The following is a 17,203-nucleotide window of genomic DNA, read 5'->3' as shown; positions in this document are numbered from 1 at the left end:
ATAATATTTCGATATATTTCTCTATCAATGAATAACTCATTCATCAAAATAAAATTAAAAATTACGAAGTTTAACTTTATTAATTTTAGCAAAGTAACCTTAAACAAAAGAAAAAGCAGCCTTAGCAAAATCACAAAGTTTAACTCTTTTTTGAAGTAATACTACTTCATATCTGTGGGCTTTCACCTGGATCATAAATTAAAATGGGCCCATTTTCTCTTACCATATTACCTTTAACCCGGCCCATTTTCTCCCTAAAAAAACACTTCATAGTTTAAACCAGTTAAGAAACAGCAGTCTTTACATTTCTTTACATTCATGGCTCTGAAGGTATTTTTTTAATTAATATTTTACTTATGTTATTACATACACACACAAACACATGTACATATGTTTTTGTCTTTGATCAAAAATAGTTGCTGTAATAAGTGATTAAGCATTTCTGTTTAACTGCCTACCATGTGTTTGATAAAATGCCTAGCTGAATAAATAGATAAATTTTTAATTTTTTGTTTTATAAGCTTCACATTGGTGTATATTTATGTAAGAATTAATAATTGTTAGTGACTTGATTATTCCGAGAGTCGGTAAATATGTGTAGTTAGAATTTGATTAAGCGTTGTTCGAAAGAGTTGATAATTGTTTTGCATTGTTTAAGTAATGTGATGTGAGTATGATTGAATTTAGTTGATAGAGTTGCAATGCAGGTGATGCTGAAATAAATGGAGAGAAGTTACTATGTTGCGGAAAATGAAAGCCCAAAATTTGGAATAATGGGACTGTTGTACAAAAATGAAGAGGCTTCTAGTGTTCTTTTCTGGTCATTATTATCGAGCCTCGTATAACTACCAGGGAAGTACTGGGACTAATAGTCTCCCGGTCCGGTGCAGAAAGTTGTCTGCTGTGAGGAATTTTTCTTCCTTTAATTTAGATAGTAGCAGACCGTTTCCTGATTATTCACCTAAAAAACCTACGGTAAGAGATTCTGAACTCATCTATCGTATATCGACTGCACTCAAGCAACGTCAGTCTGAGTCCCTCTCCCGCGTCCTAAAGCCTTTTGAACCAAGATTTAGACCTGACCACCTGATTTGGGTTCTGATGAACATTAAAGATAATTACAAAATAGTTTTGGATTTTTTTGACTGGTGGCGCATGCGGAGAGAGCCGTCATTAGAGGCCCGCTGCATTATAATTCATATAGCTGTTGCAGTAAATGACCGAAGGATGGCTCACGAGCTTATTCGTGATTTTTGGACAAAACCTAATCTAGATGTTAGTCTTACATTTCCTAAATTTTTTGATAAGATAGTATACACTTACAAGAATTGGGGTTCTAATCCTCTTGTCTTTGATATTGTTTTCCAAGTTCTTGTTGAAATCGGGAATATTGAAGAAGCCCACTTCTTTTTTGGTAGAATGTTGAGTTATGGGGTAGTTCTATCGGTTGATTCTTGTAACGTTTTTCTTTCTTGTTTGTCTAAAAATGTTGATACACTTGGGAAAACAGTGAAGGTCTTCACTGAATTTCGTGACTTGGGCATTTTGTGGAACACTACATCACATAATATAATGATCAATTTTTTCTGTAGAATTGGGAAAGTTAAAGAAGCTCATAACTTACTCCTGCTAATGGAATATTGGGGCTGTATTCCTGATGTTGTTAGTTATAGTTCTGTAATCGATGGTTATTGTCATTGTGGAGACCTTCAAATTGTGTTGAAAATACTGGAAGAAATGCAATCGAAGGGATTAAATCCGAACTCTTTTACTTTGAATAGTTTAATCCTTCTTCTTTGTAAGACTGGTAAACTGTTGGATGCTGAGAGGGTTCTTAGGAAAATGACGTGCCAGGGTATACATCCAGACACGGTTATCTACACAACTCTCATCGATGGCTTTTGTAAAGCTGGGAGTATTACATCTGCATACCGGCTGTACGACGAGATGTGCAGTTTAAACATTTATGTTGATTTGATAGCATATACTGCCCTAATTTGCGGTCTCTGTCAAGCTGGAAAAATTGTTGAGGCAGCAAATCTTTTTCATGAAATGCCCAGGAAAGGTTTAGCCCCTGATGAAGTTATATTCACTGCGCTTATTGATGCTTATTGCAAGGCAGGAGAAATAAAAGAGGCCTTTTCTCTTCACAACAAGATGGTACATCTGGGGCTGAAGCCAAATGTTGTTACTTATACTGCAATTTGTGACGGGCTCTGTAAAAGTGGGGAGGTGCATACAGCTAATGAGCTTCTTCATGAAATGTGTGGAAAGGGTCTTGAATTGAATATTATCACTTACAACGCACTCGTTAACGGACTATGTAAAATGGGTAATATAGTAGAGGCTATAAAGCTTGTGCAAGATATGGAGGTGGCAGGGATTCATCCTGATGTTTTTACATACACTACTGTGATGGATGCTTACTGTAAATCAGGTGAAATGTTCAAGGCGCATGAGCTTCTCGGTGAAATGTTGGATAGAGGGGTACAACCATCCCTAGTTACATTCAATGTGTTGATGAATGGATTTTGTATGTCAGGAATGCTAAAAGACGGGGAGAGATTACTAAACTGGATGTTGGAGAAGAATATACTTGCAAACACTACCACCTACAATTCTCTCTTGAAGCAGTATTGCATTGGTAATAATATGCGTTCTGCAACTGAAATGTACAGGGGGATGAGTAACCAGGGAGTGATGCCAAATGAAAACACTTATAACATATTAATACGAGGGCATTCCAAAGCTAGGAATATGAAGGAGGCAGGGTTTTTGCATAAAGAAATGATTGAAAAGGGATATAAACTCACAGTTGATTCATACAATGCGATCATTAAGGGTTATATTAAAAGAAAGAAATATATGGAGGCAGCAGAGCTGTTCAGAGAGATGAGAAGAAATGATTTAGTTGCAGATAGAGAACTTTATAATATTTTTTTGGAATTAAACTTTCATGAAGGCAATGTTGCAGTGACACTTGAGCTTTGTGACGAGACATTAGAGAATTGTCTTGTGGATAAAGCCGATGGCCGAAACATTTAGCTTGACCATGGTCATTGTCCTGTTTCAATGGCCTTAGGATTAGTACTCGCACACCCAGAAGTTTGGAGAGACGTGTACAATTATAATGTGATGGGAAGCGTTTTAAACTATCTTTTACTTTCCATATCGTATCTCCTAGCTCAGGCACAGAAAGCTTGCTGATGAGGTTGGATGTAAGCAGCACTATTTATCAGGAGTTCATAGGGTAAGGTATTCCCCCTAGCCCCTAGCTAATACAAGGGTAAGTTCATTTTTCCCTTCTTTGTATTCGGTGGCATTTCACTTCTTTTTTTTATGTATTAGCATCTGGCCTTTAGTCAAAAAACTGTTGTAATTTTTTTATAATACATATACCCTGTATACCTCTGCGAAGAAAAACAGCCATGGGAAATGTTCCCATGGCAGAAGTTGGTTGAAGTTGGTTTCATATCCACATCAAAATTTAGTAATACTTAAATAAAATTCATTGCGTTATTTTTTCAAAATAAAAAATAAAAAATTCATTGCCTTATATAATGCCACTGTCTGTTCATGGATACTTATAGTTTTATCACATGCAGAAAACTATCAGGGAAATGCTATGATGAACACATCTTGAGCAGAAACAGAAACCGGTTGCAACTTAGCGGGAAAAAGCGACGTGCCAAACTCAGTCAGGGTTAAATTCGTCCAGGTGCATTATTCTTAATTTTAATTTATCAGTATGAACTTACGGCACCTAGGTCTTAGGTTAATCTGATCGATTTTTAGCAGTCTCTATATGTTACCTTAATAGAGATGCAACTTAAAATCCTTTGTTTGCTACTCTAACTTGAAAGACCTGTGCAGTGTCATGACGGGACATAAATTTTGTGGCATGGACATTATATTTATGTAATGCTAAGCATTACTGTAATATTTGCTTTTCTAGGATTGCATCTTATTTAGGATAATATAGTATACTGATATAAACGCCCTATGCAGTATCCCATGGGACGAAGCAATTGTGAAAAACTAGCAAGGGGATGCTAGTTTTGGCGGGGATGATATTTGTTATTTTGGCATTGCTATTGGTGATAGGATTAAAGAAACAGCGAATATCTTAACAAATTTGGTGGTCAATTATACATCCAGTGGTGAGCATGAAGACGTTTTCTGAAAGCAGCTGCAGCTCACCGATAATTTGGACAAATTTGGACGTTTTTGAGAGTAACCGCAGATTTTGATGAAAATCCTATATAGTGATAACTTGTGTATCTTTTTTAATTACTATCTTATTGCTTTTTCTGGTTTGTTTTGTTTTGAATAAAAAAATTTAGTGAAATTTGGATTATCTGTCGGTTTTTTGCTATTGATTTACTTACGAAGAGGAAGATAAGCCAAATAAACACCTAATTAGGTGCATTTAAAGTTTGTCTTCTTTATCCTGTATCTTTACAAGTATTATGCAAATGGTATACTAACCTGAAACGATTATATATTACTTCAGGCTCATTTTTAAATCAACTTGATTTGAATATGAATATAAACATTATATTATTAGGTTTGTATAATACACTTTTAAGATTATTAAAATCAATAGTAGACATCATTGTGATTTGCCTCAAAATTATTGTGCTCAAAATATATTGAATTCAAATCAGAGCTTGATATATACAAAATTCATTTCAGATTTTAAAGCCGATTCCCCGAGAGCATTCTACTCCGAGAGCATTCTACTGGAGTTCTGCAGTTTTTTCAGAAAAAGTCCTGATAAAACACAATGAAATAACTCTAACCGGAAAAAAATGAAGTTTAGCGCAAGTCCAACAACTCCCTTATATGAACTCTTAAGTTCAATTATAAGGATTTTAATTAAAAATGACACTCCAATAATGTCTTAATACTTCCTTAGAGCAAGTTCAACAGCTCTCTTAAACATGCTCTTAACTCCAAATATAAGAAATATGATAAAAAATTACACTCCAACAGTGTCTTAGTGGTTCCTTATATCACTAAGATAACTCCCCCATGCCTTATCTTTAAGGTACCACAAGTGATCCCTTATTTCATTTTTATCAATAAAAAATTGATTTCTCTCTCTTCTTTTTAGTTATTTTCTCTCTTTTTTTTTCATACCTCATTCATATTTATTATTATTTTAATTATAAGGAATGAAGATAAAGATCATTATTGGAGTTCAAATTCAAAATCATTTCTTAAATCACTAAGAGTTAATATTTTATAATATTTATAAGGAACTTGTTAAGAGACCGTTGGACTTCCTCTAATCACTAATACATGAGCTTCATTCTTTATCTTTAAGGATTTTTAGTAATAAAAAATTCATTTCTCCCTCTTCTTTTTACATTTCTTTCTCTTTGTTCCACTTTTTGTCCATATATTTTCAAATTTATTAATATAATAATAATAAGGAAGAAAGATAAGGATCATTATTGGACTTGAAATTCAAAATCATGTCTTAAATCACTAAACGTTAATATTTTATAATATTTATAAGGAATCTAATAGAACAATGTTATACTTGCTCTTAGATAATTACATGTCAAGGCTTCTATTCACTTAAATACATCTCAATCAAGAGTAACGTTGGATAATTCAAGTGATTAAAAATTTATCAGGATATTTAAAACCGGATCGTGAAAATTTTCAAGTCTCTTAAGTCATAAGAATCAAAATTTTGTGCCCATATTCTTTTCCAATTTTATGGCATCCCAATTCGATAGCATTGCTCGCTTGATAGTTTTGTTGGGTTTTCTCGTAATTGTTTTTTCATATTTGTGCGTATTCTCCCCGTCCCGGTAAGTTATTAACATTTGAAATGGAGAGTTTGAAAGTATTTTAAGAGTTTTCTTTTTAAAATAAAAATTTGAACATTTTATTTTTATTCCAACGAAAAAAGGTTTTAAAATAACTTATTTAACAATAGCAGATATAAAAACCTTAAAATACGTATCAAACACTCAATTTCAAATGTTACGAATTTATTGGGACCGGGAATGAGTACAAGTCAACTCTAGTTGTAGCCACCGATTGGTGGAAGATGCTATCAAATTTGACTATATTAATCACTTATCCCTTATTATCCACTAAAAAAAGCTCTGGAGTGCAGAGATATTCTATTCACAAGTCAATACCCGAAACATAAAAAAAATTCCAAACGCAATATAAATCCATTTTCTGCCACCCAAGTTGTCATTTGTATATTTTGAGTTGCGTTAAATTTGGACTTTTGTAACATGGCTGCATGCATTTCCAGATTTATCTTAATTAGGTTTGTCTAATGCCCCTTGACACACGTTAAGAACCCGTACTTGATGAGCTGGGCTACTGGCGGAGATTTTTGTGTATGCCGTGAAGTCCATCGTTATTAATAAACTCTCTATCAATAAAATTTTGATAACTGATCGAATACGGATTTTTGGCGTGTGACTTGGGCATGTACTAGAAAATTCGATCTTAATTTCAAGTATTCTTTATTGATTTGAGACCAACCTGCTGGCGCTGTCCCCATGCCTATTAATGGATCTTACCTCATCCCTCTCGTCACACATGTGGTAAATTTCATTTTCATAGACTATGTCAATGTGATTCTACTTGCACAGTGAAAATTTCTGCAAGTAATTTTCATAGTGTGACTGTGTATATTATGTTGAGTCTCTTCTGCTGTTTTCATCAACTTAAGTAGTCATGGTTTCGAAAAGTAGTGTTAAACTCTTAGGTGCATTCTTTAGCCCGTTTGTTAACCGAGTTCAAATCGCGTTTAATTTAAAATCAGTTAAGTTTGATTATGTTGAAGAGACATTGAGCTCGAAGAGTAAGCTTTTACTTGATTCCAACCCGGTTAACAGGAAGGTGCCTGTTGTGATCCATGATGGTAAGATTATATGCGAGTCTCTTATTATTGTTCAGTACATTGATCAGGTCTGGAGGGATAATGGTTACGCCATTCTCCCGTCTGATCCTTCTGATCGTGCTGTTGCTCGATTTTGGGCTGCATATGTTGATGATAAGGTAAACTTTTTACGTTCATGCAAAATATCATAGCCTATTAAAATTTGTTAGTTTTTAAGTATTTGGAACCTGTTACTTATCATGGCTTCGACTTTGCAGTTGGTTCCTAAGTTGAAGGAGCTACTAGCAGCCCATGGACAGGAAAAAATTGCAGTAAAAGAGCGAATAGAGGAAATAATGGCGGCTCTGGAGGAGGCTTTTGTAAAATGCAGCAAAGGGAAGGCCTATTATGGAGGGGATAATATTGGATACATTGATATTGCTCTAGGAAGTTGCCTGGAGTTCATAAAGGCTATGGAGAAAATAAGTGGCCTGAAGCTGGTAGACGAAGCCAGAACACCAGAGCTCGTACGTTGGGCTGATAGGTTTGCATCGAGTGAATCTGTTAAGAATGTTCTTCCAGAGACCGAAAGGTTTGTGGAAGTTCTCAAGAAGATTCAATCAAATTCCTTTTTCAAACCAGGGCCTGCTTGACTTACAAATCGCGATAAGAGAAGAAAATTTGGCCAAGCCTAAGTTCCTTGCTGCTTGTTGGCTGTGCAGTATGCTGCTGAAATTTGATTCTGCTCTAAGAGCAAATGAGTGAGCAGCTGGATTGCCCTTGCCCTATTCAGGGAGGCCGAGAGTTCAGATCTTGCCAAAGGCGGAGTTTGTTCACTTGGGAAAAACAAAGAAGTTGACTAGCTAGAATCGGTTTCCAGAAAATATTTGTAAAAATACGGTTAGCAACTGATTGCAAGTGAAGTAAAGTTTGTAAAAACAAGAATAGTTGCATTAGCATTTGATGGATTCTAGTTGTAAATTTTTATCGTCTAGTGATATTGGATTGCAGTGTTGTAAAACATATTTCTGGGACTATTCTTGACACAGAATCATCTCAAAAGAAAAAAAATAAACAAATTAGTTCAATTATAACTAACTAGTTCTATTTCAAACACCAAAACAGAATGAAGTTCATTTCCATCTGAAGTGAAATGCTGGCTGTAATCTGTATCATTTTCGCGATAGCATGCAATTAGAGCATTATATGCAGTGCATCATCTCTGATCCCTGTTGTGTTGGACTTACTACTGTAGATAATTGTTCTGCCTCCGTCTTGCACAGTGTTATTAAACGCGAGATGCGCACTGAAGCGCAAAGACTTCCTAACGCGAGAAGCCGGCTTTTTGAAAAAAAATGCAATAGTTTCAAAAAAATATTAACAATAAATTTAACATGTAATCAACAAATTAGATCGTCATAAAACGTTAATAATAACCAAGACCATTTGTCTAAATATAAAATATAAATGTAGATATTTCTAAATTATGTTATTTAAACGTTCCTGACACACGATTGTCGGGGACCAAGATCGTTTGTCTGCATGCTTCTGGTGCCTGTATTGTAATAATTGGGCACATGTCTTGTGTAACTGACTGAGTCTGCTAATAGTTTTAGTTCAGTCAAATGTTAGAAACTAATTTGATCTGAAGAGAAAATATAGATATTACTTTTATATATTTAATAATAAAGTTTTAATATTTTAAGAACTGCAGCGCATATTGCTGCCGTTTCAGTCAAAATTCTTGTGCTCGATTTGTATCGAATTCAAATTGAATTTGAATGCTATTCAAGGTTATTCTACTGGTTGTGCAGTTTTTTAGTAAAGAATCATCTTTTCCATTAAAATAGTATGATAATATGGGAAGAATTATTCGTTTTTTTCAATTCTTTACGTTTGGGAGGGATGATTCGCAGACATTTTAAGACTACATAGTTATAATTTATAAATTATTTCTTTTAAAAAATTATTATGAATAAAAATTTAATTTTTAAATTATTATTGAAAATAGAAAATTTTTAAAAATAAGTTATTATATATTTTAAAATACGTGTCTAACAGTAAAAAAGAAATGCAAGAAATGAGGGGCGGAAATAGTACATAGTTTTACAAAATAATTTAAATTGGTTGATTTTACCGACCTTATTCTGCAACTACATAATTAACAACTTTAATATTGAATATTGTAGTATGAATATAACAAATTTAGTTATCACTAATGATTTATGAATTCAAGTTTCTTTAACTACATAATTATACAAAATATTTGTCTTTTTTATTTTTGTTCTTTGAACTCATTCCGGGTTCGATTCCCCGCATAATCAAATAACTTTTTTTTTATAATTTCATCTCGATTTCAAACTCAATTTTTTTCAACTAATTATTTAATGAATTATATTATATTATTTGTTTTAATATTATTAATTTAATCACGATGCACTGATTATTATTATCACTACAAACTTTTAAATTTACGAGAGATGTGTTTAAATATTGTCTTAATTTTTAAAAGAAAAATATTATGATACAAAATTAGTTTCCAATATAGTTACTCCTTCCTTCCGTCTCATTCAACTGTATATTGTTTATTTTTTCGACTCGACACGTACTTTAAGGTAATTATAAAGTAAACTTTCATAATTTATTTTCAAAATTTTCTTTTTTTGTATTAAAATTTAAACATCAATTTCTTATTCAAAAGAAAAAAAAATTGAAACCTATTTATTGAGAATTAAAATGTCGAGGCCCATGAAAAACCAAAATACCCATAATTTGAGAGGAAATGCTCAAAATGCGTGTACGTTTTTAAAAAAAAATTGTGAAGCGTGTTCCTTTTTTGTTTCAGTTGAATACGCATCTTTATGATGCATATTCTTTAAAATTCAAAAAAGAAACACGTATATGTTCTTCACAGAATTTTAAAAGCTAAATACGCATCTTGTAAATGTATATTTCGTGGGTATTTTGGACGGAACGTAGCATCAATCATTATTTATTTTGGACAGTTAAAACTGAAAAGTAGTATATTTTGGACATTTATACTATTCAAGGAGGAAGAGGGAGTTTTAAATACTATGGAGTTAATGGTTGAATGTAAATGATATTAACATAACAATATCAATAAAATTATTCTATACTGTCCCTAATAGCTGCCGCTTGCCAATACCAAGTACGTCATTTTATAACAAATTTTTTAATTTTTTTTTGCATGTTTTTTAGAATGACGGCTCCAGGTTAGTTTTTCTGAAAAACAACTCACAATTTGCAAAGAAAAGTGAGCATCCGTGATGGGCTGATGGCTGGTAAAATAAAGCCGCCACTTTCAACAGTGACAACTGACAATCCCAAACTCCAAACTTTTCTTCATATCGTATAAATATGTTGATACTCGTGCTATTTTCATCAACTCAATCTCAAGTCTTATTAGTACACAACAAGTACTCAAGTAGTCATGGTTTCAACAACTAATGTGAAACTTCTAGGTGCATTCTTCAGTCCGTTTGTGAACCGAGTTCAAATGGCTTTCAATCTCAAGTCAGTTGAGTTCGAGTATGTCGAAGAGTCGTTGAGTTCGAAAAGCAAGCTTCTGCTTGATTCCAACCCGGTTTACGGGAAAGTGCCTGTTATGATCCATGATGATAAGATCATTTGCGAGTCTCTTGTTATTGTTCAGTACATTGATCAGGTCTGGACGGAGAATGGTTCCCGTCTGATCCTTTTGATCTTGCTGTTGCGCGATTTTGGGCTGCGTATGTTGATGATAAGGTACAGTTTTTACGTTGAAGTATGGTTATAGAAATAGGCCTATTTTTGCATATGTCGATGATAAGGTACAGTTTTTACTTTGAAATATGGTTATAGAAATAGGCCGATTTTTCAAGAAAAAAATAAAAATTGCCCGTAAATTTTTCAAAAATATTTGACCGGTTCGATAAATAGCCAATAAAACACCGATAATCAGCTGATTTTTCAGAAATCGCCGATAAATCACAGTAGATTGCTACCTCAGTTGATTAGTTCCAAGTTCTGAAATCTGTACCCATGCGCCTAAGTAACAATGTTCGTAGAAAATAATCTAGTCTACTAAAATTTGTTAAGCTAGTAAGATTACTTATCATTGTCTTTACCTAATTTGAACCTCTTACTTTTTGTGACTTCTTTGCAGTTGATTCCCCTATTGAAGGAGCTACTATGGGCCAAAGAAGAGGAATACATCACATTAAAAGAGCGAGTAGAGGAAGTAATGACGGTTTTGGAGAAGGCTTTTGTAAAATGTAGCGCAGGAAAGGCCTACTTTGGAGGGGATGATGTTGGATTTATCGATATTGCATTAGGAAGCTGCTTGGAGTTCATAAGGGCTATGGAGGAGATCAGTGCAATGAAGTTGGTAGACGAAGCCAGAACACCAGAGCTCGTACGTTGGGCTGAAAGGTTGAGGCTGAATGATGCTGTTAAGGATTTTCTTCCAGAGACCGAAATGGTTGTAGATGTTCTTAAGCGGATTCAATCAAAGACCTTTTTCACTCCAGTGTCTGTTTAAAATATAGATCATAATAACAAAAATAAGCTTAGCCAAGCCTTTGTAGCTTGTTGCAATATGCTCCTGCAATTTGATTTTTCTTGAAGTTTGTCAAAAAAGGATAGTTGTGGTTGCATTTGGTTGATTCTAATCGTTAAATTTTCAGGTATAGTTGCATTCGGCTACAATGTCGTTAACAGAACACACAAAAAAGAAAAATCACACATCTAGGATTGTTCTTGACACATGATCATTTCACAGAAAACAAATCAGTTCATTTGTAACAAATTTGGTACCTTTCTGTATTGTCCGGCCTGTTTGATGCGGCTGCAAACGACAAAACAAAACGAATTTTGTTACCACACAACATGTTACCACCAAACATGATCCCCCTCCTGAAGTGAAGCTGCTGGGATATGAGCATTATATGCAGCATTTGTTATCTGTTCCCTGTTGTATGACTTAAATTTGGCGGCATTTGGACTGTCAGGCATACACCAAAGAAGAATTAAGTTCTTGTCAAGTCACACTTATTCAGCAGCTGTTTCACATTTAGCAGCTTGAGTTTTTAGATTACATGATCAGCTCTTGTAACTCAATCCATCAATCATGGTGTCAGGTGGTGTTAAGCTTCTAGGTAACACTTGTAGCCCGTATGTGAACCGAGTCCTCATCGCCCTCAAACTCAAAGCTATTGACTTTGAATTCCTCGAGGAGAATCTGAGTTCCAAAAGTGACCACCTTATGAGATGCAACCCTGTTCACAAGAAAGTGCCTGTTCTAATCCATGACAATAAGATCATTTGCGAGTCTCTTATTATTGTTCAATATATCGATCATGTCTGGAAGGACAATGGTTACTCCATTCTACCTTCTGATCCTCATGATCGCGCTGTTACTGATTTTTGGGTAGCATATTTTGATGTTAAGGTACACCTTGATCAGTTTAAAATAACAAAGGCAATCTTAGTTATATTTAAGTTGATTGAATTGTGTCAAGGAATCAGTTACTCTAAAATCTCAAGGTCTTAGAGAATGGCCCTTTCCATGATCTTATATTATTTTAACTCTCCCCCTCACTCGAGAGCCCATTATGGGTCGAAGAAGGAACCAATAACTCTAAAACCTCAAGGTGTTAGAGAATGGTCATTTCCAGGATCTTATATTATTCTAACAAATTGTTATATTTGTTACTATAAACTGCTGCAAAATTGTTGATTTTGTCATTTGATTCTTTGCAGTTGGTTCCTATATTGAAGAAGCTATATATAGTCCAAGGGGAGGATAAGATTGCAGTGAAACAAAGAATAGACAAAGGAATGAAGGTTTTGGAGGAGGCTTTTGCAAAATGTAGCAAAGAGAAGGCCTACTTTGGAGGGGATACTATCGGGTACATCGATATTGCTGTAGGAGGCTGCTTGGGGTGGATTAAGGCAATGGAGAAACTGAGTGGCCTGGAGCTGATAGAGGAAGCAAAAACACCTAAGCTTGCTCAGTGGGCACTCAGGTTCATGTCGAATGATGCTGTTAAGAATGTATTTCCAGAAAATGGAAAATAAATAGAATTTTTCAACAGGGTTCCAAACTTCAGACTAAGTAGCAGGCTGTAAGAAGTTGTGTTTTTGTGATCCGGATGCATTATCCTTTGAACAATTAAAAACGTAGATTTTAGAAATCGACGAACATGAATAATGTCGGAAAGAGCTAGCTTTCCTGATAAGTTGTCAACATTTTGCAAGGACAGTAGACCACACGACAACATAATCCTGGGACGATAGAGGATAAACTCTTAACTACTTGAGTTATCCCACCGTGCTCTATTCTGGGAGTATCTTTATTGCATCTCTTAAGCAATAGTTTCCCTTTAAAATTTAAAATGTTGCTGTGTAAACATATTATAGTATTCCATAACAAATTAACATAACAAATGTTGCTGTTGCATGATTCTGCACATGCGGCACTTGTCTACCATGAGACCAGAACACGAATCGATTGCAGAACTATAAATTACCGTCAAAGTACCAGAAGTTACCGGTATCGTTGTTTAAATATAAGATTCAGTTCTTATGCTATTCATTATTCAACACTCTCCCTCAATCGCAAGTATCATCAACGTACCATAAGTTACGGGTCTTATTGTTGAAATGTAAGATTCAGTTCTTATGCTATTCAACACTCTCCCTCGATCGTATGATATGTTTCGTTTCGATTAACCAAACAACGTACATAACCAAACATATACCGATTACCAATACTAAACCAACAAATATTAATTTAAATTAAATAAATTGAGGGGGGTGGGAGGACTTCAACCTGAAACCCTCAGTAAACCGAGCTCTGATACAATGTTAAGTAACTAGTCCGCCTAAAATCTTAAGGTATCAGACGAAGGTCCTAACATGATCTTATGCTATTCAACATGTTAGAAATAAGTTAGTTCTTTCTTAACTAACTAGTTCTATTTCAAAATCATTGAAACCAAACGAAACAATTCCCTGAACTGTCGTGCCTTAATGCGTGCATAGACCAAAATTTGTGGCATTTGTTTCCTGTTTGGTTGCTGCAGACTCCATAACTGAATGAAGTTCATTTTCACCTAGTATGCTTGTTAATTAGGCACTCCTAACTTACATGAGGGGTTCTCTGCAGTCTGCATTGCTTGTTCTGTCGGGAACTTCTGCGTATATGATGTACAGTTTTCATATTCAACTCAATTGCATCCAACATTTCTTGTTATACAGTCTAAAGATGTCAACAAGAAGTGTTAAACTTCTGGGCTCATTTTTTTGCCCGTATGCTAACCGAGTTAAAATTGCCCTTAATTTGAAATCAGTTGCATTCGATTACCTGGAAGAGAAAATGTGCTCCAAAAGTAATCTTCTCCTAATTTCTAACCCGGTTTATCAGAAAGTCCCTGTTCTAATCCACGACGATAAGATCATCTGCGAGTCTCTTGTAATTGTAGAGTACATTGATCAAGTCTGGATGGACAATGGTTACTCAATTCTCCCATCTGATCCTTATGATCGTTCTGTTGCTCGATTCTGGGCAGCATATGTTGATGACAAGGTACTTTTCTCGATTAATGTTCCATGATAGTAAGAGGAAATGTGTATCATGGCCAATTAAATTTGGTAGGAATTGCTCATTGTAGAGATTCTTTTGATTTCATGATTCTATACTAGTACAAATATCTTTAGCCTTTATGTAATAGATCAAAACTAATACGATTTGTTAAAGAGTCTAGGATCCTGTTCGGACCTTGCTCTATTTACTACCTTAAGGCTTTAGAGTGATGGGTTACTTAACAAGATTATCTGCATGCAATATACATTAAGATTCTGGTTCCAAGACTATTTTTTGAAATTGTTTCTTGTATGCAGCTGGTTCTTACATTGAAGGATCTCTTATCATCCCAAGGTGAGGACACGATTGCAGTGAAAGAGCGATTAGAGGAAGCTATATCCGCTTTAGAGGTGGTCTTCTTGAAATGTAGTAAAGGGAAGGCCTACTTTGGAGGGGATGATATCGGATTCATCGATATTGCTCTAGGAAGCTGCCTGCAGTGGATTAAAACTGTGGAGCAAGTAACATGAGTTTGATAGACGAAGCAAAAGCTCCGAAGCTTTTCGGATGGGCTGAGAGGTTCATGTTGCATGGTGCTGTTGCAAATGTATTTCCAGAGACTGTAAGGTTTTTGAAAGTGGTGATGAAGATTCAAGCAAGGGCAAGAGCTTCTTCAAACTAAGGGCTTCTGTGCTCAAAATCATAATCAGTTTCAGCGGAAAATAAACTAAGTACCAGAATAGTAATAAAAAACCAATGTTCCAAATATATTTTTAAAAATTGTTTCCGGTTATCACGAGGATAACTGTATAACATATTTAACTAAATGTTTAGTGCTTACACACTTTATTTATTTTAATATGTATTTCATGCTGATTATTTTGATATTTAAATTTATGTAAATAATAATTTGATATTATTTTTATTGTCGACCCCGTATTTTGTACGAGTCGCCAACTTTATATTTATGATTAGAGACCTAATTAAAATGCATCAAACTCACGTGAATTGGTGCTTCTTGTGTGATTTTAGAGCATATGCACCGGGAAGATTAAAACTTTGATTCATGAAATGAATCAATGGAGTTTACCATAATTCTTATGCACCGGGAGTAAATTAACTCCATCAATTTGTGATGACCCATCAATTACTCAAGCTCTCCGTTGATTTCTGATGTAGTCATCAAAGGACTTCAATTACTGTTTACACCAAAACTAACCTATTTTTAATAGTATTTTAAGATTTTGTCCATCTCTTCCTTCCATTCTTTCTCCTGAAAATTCTTTCTTAAGTCCAGCAAATATTAATTCATGAATTGATTGAGCTATATGGTTGCATAAAAGTTGAGTAAAAAAGTTGATTTATTATGAACATGAATTGACTCCATCAATTTTATCAATAAATTGATGAATCAAAGTCATTCATGGGTGCATATGCTCTTAGGCACACATTAAAAAAATCGTTTTTCGCAAATACCCGTGTTGAGGCACGCCTGTTTCACCACTCAAATATTCGAATTAAAATATTGGTGAGATACCGAGCTCTGTTTTTGTGATATTTGATTTCAGGCGATAATTATCGACCCGAACTCGAGTATCAAATTATCATGCTCGTAAAATTCGTCATTCTAATCGAGCCTTTATTATTTATTACATTTATATATTATACATGTATTTCTATATAAATATTCAATATATATATATAGTCGACTTCGAGTGAACTGATCATATTTCATTTATTTGATAATTTATTCAAGATTTTTAACCGAATTCAAATATTTCATTTTTTTACAAATCGAAATTCAAGTAAAAAATATAAAATCAATTAAATTTAAGCTCGAGCTTTGTAATAAATTCCAAACTAGAGCGGCGTTCGACTCGGCTCGGCTTGTCCACATACATAATATAGGTTAATTTTGGAATTTGTGCAATTGTGTCTTGTGTGTGTAAAACGTATCTTTTGCCTGCACTTCTAGTGTAGGATGTCCTATACGCATTTTAACTTCTAGATATAAAAAATTTACAGCAATAAGATGAACAAGATCCAATGGCTGACAGGTTTCTGGGGCCCATGTTGTCCTGTCCCATACGTTTTTGCCTCATTGCCTCCGTCATGACATTAATCATTTCATTTCCTCAGTCAACGCTATTTCGCACCCCGATAACGAGGATAATATAATCTGACTGATATCCGATCTGAAATCCTAAATTTTGAATTTATTGTACCGTGATAACGATTTATGAGCGACATAAACAGTCTCGTCTGATCTCGTAAAAATTAATAAAGAAATTTTTTCATATTAAAATTGTTTAAACTAATAAATAATTAGATTTATAAATGGTACAAATAGATATATTCCCTTTACGAATTTTGAATAAAAAGCAGTGTTATAAAAAACGGGAATCGAACTTAGTTGATAGATGCACCTTCTAGAGATTAACGGGAATAATTAATCGGGTCGTTAATCAGAATTAATTTAATATTATTTTTATTTATAAATAATAATACATGTAATTATTTTACTATTTTTGATTATACATATATATTTTTATTAATATTTATACAAATAAATTTAAAATATGGAATATTATTAAAATAAATATAATTCTTAGACGTAATTTATGTATTGAGGTCAATTTGAGATTGAAAAATTAAGAAGGTTTATTATTTATTTAAAATAGTAAATATGTAAATAAGATTATTTTTCTTAATTTTTTAAATATATATATATATATTTTAATATTTATAAATATTTTTTC

At 33.9% G+C, this 17,203-nt stretch overlaps 5 protein-coding genes across 9 annotated transcripts; all 5 read left to right on the top strand.

Moving 5' to 3' along the window:
* The first annotated feature begins 237 nt into the window (after positions 1-237).
* LOC141676680 (uncharacterized) lies at positions 238-4,357 on the top strand. Of its 4 annotated transcripts, none has more exons than XM_074482380.1 (4): positions 238-330; positions 708-3,255; positions 3,606-3,718; positions 4,009-4,357. In XM_074482380.1, exon 2 carries the CDS (start codon positions 793-795, stop codon positions 3,043-3,045), a length of 2,253 nt encoding a protein of 750 aa, XP_074338481.1. In that variant the 5' UTR covers positions 238-330; positions 708-792; the 3' UTR covers positions 3,046-3,255; positions 3,606-3,718; positions 4,009-4,357. The 4 variants fall into 4 exon arrangements, with proteins under 4 accessions (XP_074338481.1, XP_074338478.1, XP_074338479.1 ...); XM_074482377.1 differs by having other exon boundaries at positions 708-3,286; XM_074482378.1 differs by having other exon boundaries at positions 270-330; positions 695-3,286.
* Positions 4,358-6,687: 2,330 nt separating this feature from the next.
* LOC141676683 (glutathione S-transferase U17-like) lies at positions 6,688-7,896 on the top strand. The gene is made up of 2 exons (XM_074482384.1): positions 6,688-7,038; positions 7,138-7,896. Exons 1-2 carry the CDS (start codon positions 6,715-6,717, stop codon positions 7,510-7,512), a joined length of 699 nt encoding a protein of 232 aa, XP_074338485.1. The 5' UTR covers positions 6,688-6,714; the 3' UTR covers positions 7,513-7,896.
* A 2,252-nt stretch (positions 7,897-10,148) lies between these two features.
* On the top strand, positions 10,149-13,130 carry LOC141676684 (glutathione S-transferase U17-like). 2 transcript variants are annotated; one of them, XM_074482385.1, is made up of 3 exons: positions 10,149-10,624; positions 11,025-12,308; positions 12,620-13,130. In XM_074482385.1, exons 2-3 carry the CDS (start codon positions 11,988-11,990, stop codon positions 12,935-12,937), a joined length of 639 nt encoding a protein of 212 aa, XP_074338486.1. In that variant the 5' UTR covers positions 10,149-10,624; positions 11,025-11,987; the 3' UTR covers positions 12,938-13,130. The 2 variants fall into 2 exon arrangements, with proteins under 2 accessions (XP_074338486.1, XP_074338487.1); XM_074482386.1 differs by lacking the exon at positions 10,149-10,624 and adding an exon at positions 10,630-10,689.
* On the top strand, positions 10,311-11,399 carry LOC141680930 (glutathione S-transferase U17-like). The gene is made up of 3 exons (XM_074487014.1): positions 10,311-10,544; positions 10,645-10,689; positions 11,025-11,399. Exons 1-3 carry the CDS (start codon positions 10,311-10,313, stop codon positions 11,397-11,399), a joined length of 654 nt encoding a protein of 217 aa, XP_074343115.1.
* An 879-nt stretch (positions 13,131-14,009) lies between the features above and the next one.
* LOC141680929 (glutathione S-transferase U17-like) lies at positions 14,010-15,369 on the top strand. The gene is made up of 2 exons (XM_074487013.1): positions 14,010-14,447; positions 14,762-15,369. The coding sequence occupies exons 1-2, from the start codon at positions 14,010-14,012 to the stop codon at positions 14,972-14,974; spliced, it is 651 nt and encodes a 216-aa protein (XP_074343114.1). The 3' UTR covers positions 14,975-15,369.
* Positions 15,370-17,203: the final 1,834 nt, after the last annotated feature.

This window comes from Apium graveolens, chromosome 8 (assembly GCF_009905375.1).
Source record: "Apium graveolens cultivar Ventura chromosome 8, ASM990537v1, whole genome shotgun sequence".
Classification (NCBI taxonomy): Eukaryota; Viridiplantae; Streptophyta; class Magnoliopsida; order Apiales; family Apiaceae; genus Apium; species Apium graveolens.
This window is presented reverse-complemented; position numbering and strand designations above follow the sequence as displayed.

Excerpts from the sequence above, each read along its gene's own strand:
- LOC141676680 (XM_074482380.1), top strand. The coding sequence starts at position 793 with ATGAAGAGGCTTCTAGTGTTCTTTTCTGGTCATTATTATCGAGCCTCG.
- LOC141676683 (XM_074482384.1), top strand. The coding sequence starts at position 6,715 with ATGGTTTCGAAAAGTAGTGTTAAACTCTTAGGTGCATTCTTTAGCCCG. Across the intron at positions 7,039-7,137 it reads CTGCATATGTTGATGATAAG|TTGGTTCCTAAGTTGAAGGA; the intron begins GTAAACTTTTTA and ends TCGACTTTGCAG.
- LOC141680930 (XM_074487014.1), top strand. The coding sequence starts at position 10,311 with ATGGTTTCAACAACTAATGTGAAACTTCTAGGTGCATTCTTCAGTCCG. Across the intron at positions 10,545-10,644 it reads TTGTTCAGTACATTGATCAG|TATGGTTATAGAAATAGGCC; the intron begins GTCTGGACGGAG and ends TTTACGTTGAAG. Across the intron at positions 10,690-11,024 it reads TTGCATATGTCGATGATAAG|TTGATTCCCCTATTGAAGGA; the intron begins GTACAGTTTTTA and ends ACTTCTTTGCAG.
- LOC141676684 (XM_074482385.1), top strand. The coding sequence starts at position 11,988 with ATGGTGTCAGGTGGTGTTAAGCTTCTAGGTAACACTTGTAGCCCGTAT. Across the intron at positions 12,309-12,619 it reads TAGCATATTTTGATGTTAAG|TTGGTTCCTATATTGAAGAA; the intron begins GTACACCTTGAT and ends GATTCTTTGCAG.
- LOC141680929 (XM_074487013.1), top strand. The coding sequence starts at position 14,010 with ATGAGGGGTTCTCTGCAGTCTGCATTGCTTGTTCTGTCGGGAACTTCT. Across the intron at positions 14,448-14,761 it reads CAGCATATGTTGATGACAAG|CTGGTTCTTACATTGAAGGA; the intron begins GTACTTTTCTCG and ends TCTTGTATGCAG.